The 12,500-nt window shown below is 47.7% G+C and overlaps 4 protein-coding genes across 4 annotated transcripts in view; 3 read left to right on the forward strand and 1 right to left on the reverse strand.

Annotated features, from left to right (window-relative positions):
* The window catches only part of LOC126573132 (BCL2/adenovirus E1B 19 kDa protein-interacting protein 3), a 10,998-nt gene extending 313 nt beyond the window's left edge, over positions 1–10,685 (reverse strand). Inside the window, exons 1-5 of the mRNA XM_050233021.1 lie at positions 9,887–10,685; positions 2,581–3,008; positions 1,755–1,825; positions 1,510–1,686; positions 1–1,394 (exon numbers count right to left, since the gene is read on the reverse strand). The exon at positions 1–1,394 is cut by the window's left edge and continues 313 nt beyond it. Of these exons, the coding sequence (XP_050088978.1) occupies positions 1,343–1,394; positions 1,510–1,686; positions 1,755–1,825; positions 2,581–3,008; positions 9,887–9,995 (837 nt within the window). The 5' untranslated portion in view covers positions 9,996–10,685 and the 3' untranslated portion in view covers positions 1–1,342. The remainder of the gene's footprint in view (positions 1,395–1,509; positions 1,687–1,754; positions 1,826–2,580; positions 3,009–9,886) is intronic.
* LOC126573125 (protein hedgehog) overlaps positions 1–12,500 on the forward strand; it is a 206,355-nt gene that overhangs the window by 149,989 nt on the left and 43,866 nt on the right. The gene's annotated exons all lie outside the window — the stretch shown is intronic.
* The window catches only part of LOC126573143 (uncharacterized), a 197,868-nt gene that overhangs the window by 38,420 nt on the left and 146,948 nt on the right, over positions 1–12,500 (forward strand). The window lies entirely within an intron of this gene.
* Positions 11,012–12,500, forward strand: part of LOC126575115 (uncharacterized) — a 2,424-nt gene continuing 935 nt past the window's right edge. The window contains exons 1-2 of the mRNA XM_050235662.1: positions 11,012–11,202; positions 11,265–11,447. Coding sequence (XP_050091619.1) covers positions 11,128–11,202; positions 11,265–11,447 — 258 coding nt within the window. The 5' untranslated portion in view covers positions 11,012–11,127. The remainder of the gene's footprint in view (positions 11,203–11,264; positions 11,448–12,500) is intronic.

The raw sequence follows: 12,500 nt of genomic DNA on the forward strand, positions 1-12,500 counted from the left end.
AGTTAAAATGTTGAAGTCAAAGGAATTAAATTAAATAGAAATTAAATATATAGGTGCGATTAAAAATAAACTAAAAGCAAAGCGCGACAAATCAGGGAGCAGTTTGTAAGGTGATTTTTGAGAAAACCACTTAAAAGGATGCGAGATGCACGATGCTTTTTGAAGGTGAAATTCTTGGCTAAGCTTGCCATAATTTATAGCAAACCGCCGAAACCGACAAACGGCAAACGGCGACGCGGAAATACGGCGTGTACGTGGTACAGGAAAGTAAAAGCAACAAGATTACTAAGCGCACAGATAAACAGAAATAACAATTAACAGATCACTACACCAACACACTACAAACACATTTGCTCTCGCACTAATAATCTCGTCGTCGTCGTCTTCGTCGTCGTGAAGCTTGGCCCGCATTCCTCGCACTAGCTCTCCTCGCCATTCTACGATTCTTTTCATTTTCTTGTAAACTTTCATTAATCTCTTCTCTTACGTACATATTTTGAAAACGGATACGTGTTGTGTACTTTTTTTTATAGAAAAATGGAATAAATCTGCTCAGTTTCTCGCTCTACTAATGTTCTCGTCCCTGATCGGTTTACAAACTTCCCATCCCGTTCGATAGGAAAGAAATCACACGAAATCTTTTCTCTGTTCCCTCTAACGTGTTTGATTTTTTTTGGGAAAAAATTGATGCCCAGTCCATTTGAGAATGATGTCCCGCCTTGTTACACCCCATCACTAGCATTGGCTCAAGATTGTTCCAAAGGGACCCGGGGATCACACGCCACAAAAAAAAACGCATTTCCAATGTGCTCTGTGTGCTTGTGATCTGTGTTCACTTCCGACCCTCGGTTATCACTTCAACTCACCCGCCTGTGATTGTGAACAATCTTGCAATAAGTTTCTGTAACTTTCTTTGATAAGTTCTCGTCTCTCTTTTGGTTCGATCACACGTTTTCTCTCACTTCACGTACTGTTTTGCACAGTCTTTCCTCATTTCTCCACTACCGGCCGATACCCTGCTCGGCCGTTTTACCTACGATCATAGATCCTATATCTTTCATCTTCACTCTTGGCTAAAAAACAAACCCAAAATTGTTTATTGTATTGTTACTTTCTCTCGTATGTAAGAAGATAAATGCCCTACTACTGCTGCGTACTATTTTGGCGCAATCGGGACGCCGATGGGCAGCATTCGCAGCCGTCAGAATCTCTAAAAGCGATTTTAGAGTGGCGGTGGCGATGCCGATAGTCAAAATCGATACAAGACATGCGCCGTGTGGTTTCTGATCGGATGAAGTGGACAGTGGATTAGACACGACCGACGACTGCGCAAGCATCTCCTCTATTCAATGGAGATGCGAGTCAGCAGCAGCCCTCTTTTCTGTAGCCAGGCTCTAAAATATACAGACGACAATATGCTCGCATTAGAGATGCAACGGGCTGCACAACACGTTGAGCTGGTCAGTGTACAACCATGAAGGGGATGATAATGAATATGCACAAACTTACCCGATACCTGCTCCCAGCAAAAGTGATAATACATTCGTCAGAACGATCGAGTACAGAAACTCCCGCGAAAACAGCGAGTTTTTTCCTACGCGAACCTGTCTTATCGAGTACCCAGAGTGACTGGTTTTAGTGCACTCTTCTTGGCCAGCCTTTTTGGGATGTTCGAATTTCCACTCTCTAAAAAGAAAAGAATGTCGATGAATGAGCTTCTTCGGCGTTTCTTAAGTCGCGCGCAAAATACTCACTTTGGTGGTTGCTGATCGGGTCGACTACTCCAGTCCCATACCCAGTCTGTATCCTTCACTATATCACCATCCTGAAAAAAGAGGACAATATCACATCAATTACTTTCCAGTTTACTCACATTATTAAACGACTAAAAGAACATAGCTTGAGTTACAGGCGGCGGCGGATTCTCAACGTAAATTATTTTAAAGTCATCGACAGACGATCACTGTCGAATGAAAAAAACGTGATCAGGCTGTTATTCACGTTATAACAGCTCTTTTCCTGTTTGTAATCTGTACTTTGAATCGATGGATGCATCAAGCAGACAACAATCCCGCTCACAATGCACGTGACAATTGTTTTTAACGCAATCAACATGAACAAGTAGAGGTCAGATGGAATGGGTTTCAGACTTAAGATTTTAGGCCTTAAAATTCATTAGATGAAAATCATTCAACCACAATGTCCAGCACAATAATAATCTTACGTCCGATCATTTGCATCGTTAGAGAATGATCTTTTGTGAAATGTCCAAAAAGGTCACCGCGCGTGTGAGACCATCGCATGACCTCCTTCCGTTTGTGACACCGGATAGGCCCCCTCTCGAAAAGAAACCAAATATCTTGACCAAATACACGAACGTAGAGAAACGAAGCAAAACAACAATAGCCCCCGAGAAACGGCATCGCATTACGCCATCGAACCCGCTCGGGCGCCATTCCATCCGTTCGACATTCAGCCAGAAAGCGTCACATTCACCTCTCTCTCTCGCACGAAACCCCTGCACTACAAGGCCATGCGTGGCGTCGTTCCGGCCGTGTCTACCGATCGCGATCTGCCTACCTTGTTTTCATAGTTGATGTAAACATTTTTGAGATCTTCCTCGGTGGCCGCTAGCTCGGTGTTTGGGCTGTTCGGTGGCGATTTGGGGCTACCGCGAGGGGAGTTTTTGCGCGAGCTCGTCAACGACGCCACACGGCTCGATTCCTTCGACTCACGTTGAGCTTCCCGTAGCAGTCTTATGTACTCTTCCACCGATCCGAACGGTAGTGGCGTTGTCCGTTCCGGGCTCCTGACGTTCAGCTCGGGCGGGGTAAGGCTCACCAGCAGCTGGCTGCTACTGCTCGGGACGGTCGTGGTGGTGCTAGCGCTGGGGATAGCACTGCTGCTGCAGCTGCTGTTGTTGCCCGAGTACACGGCTGCTCCCACCGATCCCAGTCCACCGATCGTACTCTGGCTCGTAGTATTCGACGACAGCTCGATCCATGATTCTGCAAAAGGGGGAAAAAAGGAAAACCACAAACCGCAGCGTTACCAATATGCCCCAATTGAGTAAAAGAACCCCATTCCACCGAAACCACCGTCCACTGGAACATACAAAACACGATCCACCACCACCCGGGGGGGGGGGGGAGATAGCGTGGAACGCGATCGCCTGCAATCGCATATGACCTTGACAGCGGCAACATCGCATCGCACTGGGGTGCTGTTGGTGTATCTTAAAGAATTCTTTGTCTGTTTTGTCATCGATTTTGATCCCCTCTTTTATCCCTCTCGATCGTTTCTTTCCGTCTTCACCTTTGCTTCGGTGTCTTGTTGGAAAAAGAAGATCCACAACCGGGCGTGTGAATTGCTAACGAAGGGAACCGGTGGTCATCGATCCTATGCGCGCACGTCAGAATTGAATTAATATTTATAACAAGCGAACCCCACGCAACCGACCGGCCGGCGGTACACATTAACGCACCAGGGCAGCATGCTGATCAGCCACAGCTTAGCTTCCCTTCGTTGTTGTAGCTTCCGCTCGACCGGAAGTACACACGCTAGTGATGTGCGTGCCACCGGAGCAAGCATAACGGCAACACCCAACACCATAGAATGCAAGGGTGAACAACAGATTCGAGCTCAGCTATCGTATGCTTATACTATCCAACCAGAATGGGGATCGCTGATTCTGCTGCTACCCACGTTTGTCGATCTTCATCTGTTGCTGTTGCTGCTGCTGCTGGAAACCAACCAACCATGAGTAAATTTTGGGGGACAGCGAATATTTCATTTTTAAAACATTCAATTTAGCCAACGCCTTGTTAACCTTCCCTCCACACCAAAAGCAGCACCGCCTTTTCATTTTGTGGTTCTCTGTGGGAGTGTTTGTATCATTTAATTTAGTAAAATTCAATTCAATCTGTTTCAGCGCCGGTTTCACTTCACGCGAAACAACCATCGTGCACGAAACAACGCAACAGAAAGTGAACTGGAACACAGAGAACGGAACACGCACCCCTTCTGTGCATGTGATGGCGCATCCATGTTTAGCTTCCGATGGTCCGTAAACCAAACACAGATATAGTAAACAAACGAGACGCTCCACTTCTTTATTTCACTATAAATGGCCTGACGGTAACCAGGGGATGGTCCACCGAGAGCCAGCAGAATTTAATGACTGTTTACGTGACACATTTTGTGGAAGGCAGAAAACACGATCGAGATATGATCGTGTACCCAGCGATACATCGAAAGTCGAACAACATTCGCTCGCCAGACGATCAGTAACGCACCTTCTGATACTGGCTCTTGGCAAGATACATGCAAAAATGTTACTAAAATAGTATAAAAATCGACGAAACTGCGCGCTGCGTAAAAAAAGTCAACAATTCGCGATACAATGTCCGGGTCGCTAATGATTTCCATTGAGAACGATAAAACCTGTACGCAGCAGTACAGAGAGAGAGAGGTGATAAAAGGGTTCCAGCACAAACAACATTCGTGAGTCAAACATAAACCCCGCTCGCATCGTCTCCCCGCTTTTTCTCTGATAAGCAGCCGCCGACGCCACCGCCGTGAGGTGTGATAAACACACCGGTCACCCGTCCATTGTAAACTGCGGGGAACGCTGCTTTGCTGCTCCGAATGTAGCTCCATTTTTTTTTAAACAAATAATACCCACGAGAACATCGAGGGCACAAAGAAGACGTCAGTGGCATCTTCGCCTTCTTGGAGACTTATTTCCGGACACAACGCTCCATCCCTATGTGTTTACGCTTTTCGCTTTCCCATCCTCCAAAAAGGATGATGAGCAGACTGACACAGAGTGTCCCGGTGGAACGATGACGTCAATCTAGATGCGATAGACGCGTGCGAACAGGAAAAACCAATGATGAGCGTGTGTCAGACAGACGTTTTTCCATTTCACGGCTCCCCATCGGGCTACAGGACAAAGAGGGTTCCCCCGGTTCCCGGCCATCTGGAAAGTGCGAAGAAGCCGCACACATCGCGTGTTTGTTGTCCGCTTTTTTACGATGCATTTTGCTTTTGCGCCGTGCACACGACGTTTGTTCTTTGTTCAGCTCGCGACACGATGCGGAATGTTCACTGATTCAGATCAACGATCGTGGTGGTGTGTGTTACGAAAGAAGCGCCTTATCACCCTAGACAAAACATCAAATTGTGGTTGGACGCACCACCGTTTCCGTTTGTAAACGGCAGGAAAAAACAAACCAATCTCTGTATGCAACAACGGTGGCCACAGATACTTCCGCACAATCCTTGGTCTAAAACTTAATCCTTCTACAAGAACGAAGAGAATGCAATGGGGGGCTGGCCACTGGCAAGTTGCCCGAAAACATGATTCGCCAGCAACGCGGCCAACGTGTTGCATCACCTTCTCGCCACCATCACCAGTGGGGCACGCGTTTCCGATAGCGTGGCCACGTCGCTCTGTTGTTAGCGTAGGTCAAGAATAACAGAAACATTAGAAACCGGCAGCTACGAAGCAGTGAGCAGCGAAGGTTATTACCGGCGTTCTCACACGGCGTTGCGGTTCCTTCGGCCAAGCGTTGGTCGGAACACAAATCGATCGCGACACGCGAACAGAGATCTCGAATCGCGCAAAGCTCACAAGTGTAGCCACAACTAGTTAGCGTGCTTGTTCTGGCTCTGTAAACCGGTACTGGCCAGTACCAGAATCAGGCAGGCAGGCAGGCAGGCAGGCAAGTTCAAGGAAATCTAACGCCCTCCGTGGGTCATCATCTCGGAATTATCACGGGGCGTAAGTAGTAGTACATAGTGTCCAAGTGGCAACACCGATGTCTGGACGCGCGAACATGCGGCGCACATCTCGCGCTCGCCGTCACGTTGCTGGTGCATGGCCAGGGAATTACGCCGGTATATGGCAGCGCCGGGTGTTAAAGTGTTTGTTGTTGCAGGCAGGGTGTGCGCGCATCCCTTTTGGCTGATTGTTGACGCCTTGCTGCTGCTGGACAGAGATTGAATCATCATACACGCCCTTTACATGCGCTCGCGCACGCACCATGGCCAGTGTGACGGAGGAAAGACATTCCCCTAGCGATGACAAGATATGATAGTAGCAAACGCTGTTCCTCGCGGTGAAATGGCAAGGAACATGGGTAGCATGGAAATGATGATGCACGACACTCCGATAACGTTTAAATCGACACCTTCACCCGGAGGATTTCTATGACGCAAATCAATGGAAACACACTTTCATTTGCCCACGCCCCGACCATAAAGCGGTAGGTGTGTTTTGCTCGCGAAACTCCCGTCAATTAATTAGTATTCATCGAGCAGCATGATCAGCTCGAGGCGTAAACGTAAATGGCCGTGCGAGCGCACGTCAAACACCGGCCCGTTTACGTAGTAATTTTAGTTCGCCATCACGCCATTCCACTGCACCGGACTTCCAGCTGCTGATGATGGATGGCAATCGATGGCAAAGGAAACGCCTCCCGGAGGATCCATCCTTGGCCACAAACAGGCGGTGCAGCATCAATTAAATGCCTGTAGTGTTGGTCTGCGGTGTGACATAAATCAATCGCAATCACATTAAACGCTTCCGCCTCCGACAGACCGAGGCTAGATAATGAGGTGATAATAAGGCAGATTACGTAAATGATCGTGCACGTTCTAAGGTTCCCGAAACAGACGATGGTGGATTTTTTTATCCCCGCGCTGAAACGAGTGATCGATAGCTACACCACGACACCAAAAGGGAAAGGCGATTGTGTTTGTTCAGTGAGCAATAACACCCTGCACCCCACAAATGGTCGCTGCTAGTGCTGCCTACATTCATGCTGTACCATCTGGGGCACTCCACACTGCTCATCGATCGCTCCTCGGAGTATGTCGCAACCGGCACACGAAAGACTCTCTATGGAGGTGTTGGAGCAAGAGCATATTGCATCCATTCAACTGCTGCCGACCCCAGAGAGCTGGTTGGTAGGTGGTAGGTGTTGACCACCATATTTGGCCTCGATTTTCTCGAATCGCTGCGCACAATGTACGCGCTCTGTATGGCAGGATTAACGAAATCGTTCACTTGGCCACTAGCAGCATGAAATCGTAGTAATGCGCGGATTGTAAACGCGGCACGGAAATGCTTGTTCTGTGCGTTTGCCATAAGCCAACGAAAGAACTTAAACCATACACGAAGCGAGGAAGCCAGTGGGCGCACCAAACGAAACGAATTGTGCTTATCAGCATTTTCGCCGGTTTTTGTAGGTCAGCTGGAGCGTATCTCGGTGGCCGGGCACGGTCCGATAACGAGGAGTCGAGTTTCAAACTTTTGCTTACTCCGAGCGTCAGGTCAACAACAAACAGTGAACCAGTGCGTCACCAACAAACCCTCCTGTTCCCTCCTGTTGACCTACGGAGATTTCACACGAAACGGAACCTTATCTGGGTTTTTTGACATAGCCAATGAGCCAGTTCTGGCCGCGAATGGGCGAATGTACGGTGGTGGTGTGAACAATTTTCAGTTCGCACTTGATGCGTGAATTTAGAGTTTTCGAAATCAAATCCAGAGATAGCTTTCTCTATGAGGAGGATCGACCTGAAAGAAAGTCATACTTTTAATTCCTGCAAATAATGCAATTCTCTCGGAATGTTTTAACAGCAGGATGTCCGTTATCATATGTTCATCTCGTCATCTGTTGTTGTGTCTACTGAAACTGTAAACTTAAGCCATTTAGAAAAAGTGATTCCGCATTCAGACGCTTCTCGGCTGCTGCTGCTGCTGCTGTTGCTGTTGCACCGGAAAACAACAGAACCGCAACCGAGGGACACAGTTAATCTCTCTAACAGCCCCCCACCCCCTATGGTGATAGCAGCAGCAACAAGGCGCACAGCGCGCCCAATGCTAATCCAAATGCCAGACACTCTGGAGAGGCTGAGATTACGCCATTTACTGCCACACCACATTGCAAGGCATGGCAGGGATGGCTTTAATCACAACTCACACCCACGGCCGCCAAGCCAAGCGAAGCCAAAACGGTTCGTGAACTCACGAGGACGGACGACAGACAGGTCCAGCCAGCCAACACGCCATCCATTCGTCAACGTCAACAACGAATTGCCAGCCAGAGCAACAAAGAGACAGAAGCAACCGGAGAAGGGGTACTCACCCCCCCCCCCCCCCCCGCGGTATGTCGTTCGATGGAGTGGGACTGATTGTCATTATTGACGCTTTGCGCCGCGGTCACGAAAATATTGACCCAGTAGCAGCGTCGAAGAGACTTCTCCAAGGTGTTGCAAAGATTGCTAAATATTTAATCAAGTCAAGATGACGACGACGAGGTCGTTGGTGCAGCTACTGCTTCTTCGTGAAAGTCATCTGATTGTCTGATAGCTGTAGCTGATAACAAAAGCGCAAAGACTTGATGACCAACAACCTTAGCGGCGCTAGGACGCTGCATTGTGTGCGCCTGTGTGTCTGATGAGCACTTGACGAATTGCAAAGCAAAAGAGACGCGATCCCCTCCATTGCCAATGACCGATACGCGAAACCAAGCGATCGCCTGCCGACCGTTATACACGGCATCATGTGCGCTCGACACCCAACAAGCGATAATGATGATGATGATGATGACGACGGTGGTGGTGCTGATGCCGTTGACCTACATTTACCATGGATTTGCACTTGGGTGCAATTCCGTTGCCATTCCTCTGCCACCCAGTTTTAACCGATCCGATGAGACTGTCGATCGGTTGCACCTGGTGCATAGCTTCCGTATGACGTTGGACGAAAATGCAATAATATCCTGAGTGCATCGTACTTAATTTACGACCCAAAGGCCTACAAGTGGCGTCCACTTCCCGGGGCGAGGCGCAAGGCCGTCGGGGCGACACGTCCGCTGTTTACGGATTGCAGCAACTGCGTCTCAGACAGAGTGTCGCTGTTTACCGGGGTAAGGGATTTTTGTAATGCGCTTTACGTACGATTTACGTCTTCGCCGATTTACGTGAGTTAATTTCCGTAAATATTGTCTCGTCGGGAGGGAAATGGTAATGAAATAGGAATCCATGCTGTCCAAGCTGCACGTAGACGTTGACCTTCACTGGACGCTGGAGCTTCCCCTTATCGATGCAGCCGCATCCGAATCAGTCCGCTCTATGCCACCGTCACCCGTCAATCAAGTTCATTCACCGACGGAACGAATGGCGGCTGGGCGGACACGGAATGAAAATAGAAATTTGCCACTCATCATGCCACGACTATTTAGGCAACGGTCCTGTTGGATGAGGATCATGCATCGTACGATCGAAGCATGCTGTACTGTCCCATTTTCAGTGATGCGCCGTAAAACATTCTGATGGTGAATTGGCTGCATGGAACGTGGTAAGCCATGACGCTGGCTGGAAAGTCACCGGTAACTTGACGTCACTAAATGGTTGCCAACATTGCACCATTACATTATGCACGTCGTTGATAGTGAGAGGGATGCCTTATCAGCTAACCCATACAGGTTCCGTGAGGTGCACCACAAAACAAAGAAATCGAAAGAATCGTCTTGATGCGCGCTGGTCACCAGAACTGAAACCAGAACTATTCGACTTTTTTTTCTCTTCCAATCGCCATGGCAATCGCCGTGTCGTCTTATCAGCGGGAACGGGGGTACCGCATGGTGAGGGCAAAAACGATGTAGTGCACCCATGGTGAAACCCTCCTCCCACACCACCCCCACAAATTCCGCACAAAATTCCCGTGTGGAAGGGGACACGGCGCAGGAGAAACGTTGAGCTAAAACGAGAGGAAACTTACGACGCAATAACCGCTCCCATCGCATGGTGCGTAGCGAAAGATTGCGTTTTGCCCACAAAATAGACCACAAGCAACCGGCGGGTTGTTACTTACCACCAAGCTCCTCGGTGCCCATCTTCATCAACGGACTGGAGGCCATCGATTTGCTGCTGGAAGCCAGTGCCGACTTCTTGTCGCTCGACAAACCGATCGTTCGGAACATCTCGAAGGGAGGGATGGACGGACGGACGCACGCACTCACGACGCACTCTCTGGGACTTTGATGCACTTTTTTATTTCTGGAATGTTGCTACTCTTCTGGGGGGGTTGAGGGTGTGTTTGATTTTCCCACCTCGTCGCCCGCCTGTTTTCCACCGTTTTTCCACCCCTCGACCGCGATTCGGTGTTTAGTAAACAAAGAACGCCTTCAGCTATCTCGTTCTCTCACTGTCGATCTCTCTCTTCCTGTCGCGCACAGCTGGACTCGGGTCAATTGCGCTCCAAACGCGTCTTCAGTGAAATCCACACACGTAAAGTAAGTATTCACGCACAAACGTAGGTACGCAAAAGCAATTGGCCACTTCTGATCGTACGATTCCCTTTCCACCGCGAAAAACGGGCGCGTCGTCACAAACAGCGGAGGTGTTTTTCCTGCCTGCCGTTCGTCACGTACACATTTCGTTGAACCAAAACCCGTTCCTTTGTTTGCCCCGTTTGACGATTTGTTTACAACGCGTTGAATCCTGTTTTTTTTTTGTCTCGTCCGCGAATTGCTGGATGATTTTCTGGCACCGATCGAAAATCGAGTCACACAAAGAACCAAACGACTGTCGTGAAATAGGAGCGCAATTTGGACGCGTTTCTGTTTTGCTTGAGGTAACGCGGAAAATTAAAAAAGGCTGGCTTCACGGTATTTTAAAACGGAGTGAGCGAAAAGAGCGAACGCAAGGTGTCTTCAATAACCAGCAGCAATCACCACACGGCGCCATATTGGTTTTTATGTTTGACAGTCAAAGTCACTGTTTTCGAGGAAAAGAAACCAACCCGAATACGGAAAATGCGCCATGAAAGTGGCACAAAAGTGTGCTATTCTCTCAGGATGCGCAGTATAATCGGCATTGAGTCGGTTCCAATCCAACCCGTTTGGTTTTTTGTACTGTAGAAGTACAAGTAGAAGACAATTTCACAATAATTCAAATGTTTACATGAGTTATAACCGCGCTTTGTTTAGTCACTGCTTGATCGCTAACCGTTCAGTAACACTGCAGATCGAAGAGTGCCCTGAAAATTCCTGAAACAGCAGACGAAAGTAAAGGATTCTTGGTGTTTCTGGTGAAAGGAAAACTCTGTGAAAAATGTCGTCTGAACGGAAAATACTCAAAGCTACACGCAGGAAGAAGGAAGATTACATAAATTCCTTGCCCGATGAGGTAAGCAAGCATCATTTGGAGCGATTTAAACACTTCGATTACATTTGTTGTTTTACGTACAGATTCTCCGGATTGTTTTTGACCGCCTGGAACTTGGAAGCGTGAAAAACGCGTCCGCAACATGCCAGAGATGGCACAGCATCATATTTCTGAGCGGATATGTATGCAGATTCGTCTTCAAAGTCGAGCTAAGCTCATCTTTCCGCAACACATCGGCGCGACAGATGCAGATAATGGAGTTGAAGGTTATGGTGGCAGAGTCTCAACGGTGCTATCGAAACATACACTGGACGATTGCAGAAGGATTGGAAGATAGTGAATTATCATCTCTTTGGGAGGCTATCCATCCGAAAGTTACGAAACATCTCCATTCATTGAAGCTTTCCTATGTGAATTCTTCCAAGTTCCTTCCATGGATAGCTGATTCGTTACCGTTGATGCCGGAACTCCAGTCGCTTACACTAAAGGACCGTAACAGTTATTACGGTACCCAGGATGTCATACCAACTCTCCGTAGCGATAATCTGAAGCATTTGAAAATCAATTGCTGGCTTAAATACCGACTGGATATGCCACATTTGCAATCATATGATGGTACACTGTCCTCAATATATCTTCCTGACGACAGCCTAGAGGCAGTTGCCCTTTCAAACCTGAAGGATTTAACGGTGTATATGTATGGCGCATATACAAGTCCGCAGAGCATACCGATGCTACGATCCCTCTTTCGTCAGGCTCGTCTAGAAAAAATCACGTGGGATCCTTCTCTACCTAATGAGGTTTTCTCGTTAATTATTGAAACTTGTACACTTAGAGAATTTTACTTGGAACCTGGCAATTCGATAGTTAATAATTTACATTGTCTCGCAAAGCTCAAGAGTCTTCGTGTACTTGAAATCAGCGCTTGTTCGATAGACATTGACCTTTCGAAAGTAAATCAGCTGGAGGAACTGCAACTTTCCTATTTAAGGAATGTTGTAAAACTTCCTACCTCGATTAAAAAGCTTCAGGTGCATGTCACGACCGACAACGAACTAAACATGAGTCATACCATCCTTACCTCTGGTATTCACTTGACAGAATTACTGGTGGATATTGCTGAGGATGTTTATTTTAAATGTCATGCTCCGCTTGATATAATTCAAACCCTTCCTCATCTAAAATATCTAAAAAGGCTCAAGTTTATTAATGGACGTTTTAAGAGGTCAAGTTTCCTCTGCATGAACGCTCCCTTGGAAACTCTGCACCAGCTGCATTTCGAGGAATCCAATGTTAGCTCCAAACATTTTCTTGGGCTC

Source organism: Anopheles aquasalis, chromosome 2, assembly GCF_943734665.1.
Source record: "Anopheles aquasalis chromosome 2, idAnoAquaMG_Q_19, whole genome shotgun sequence".
In the NCBI taxonomy this organism is placed as follows: domain Eukaryota; kingdom Metazoa; phylum Arthropoda; class Insecta; order Diptera; family Culicidae; genus Anopheles; species Anopheles aquasalis.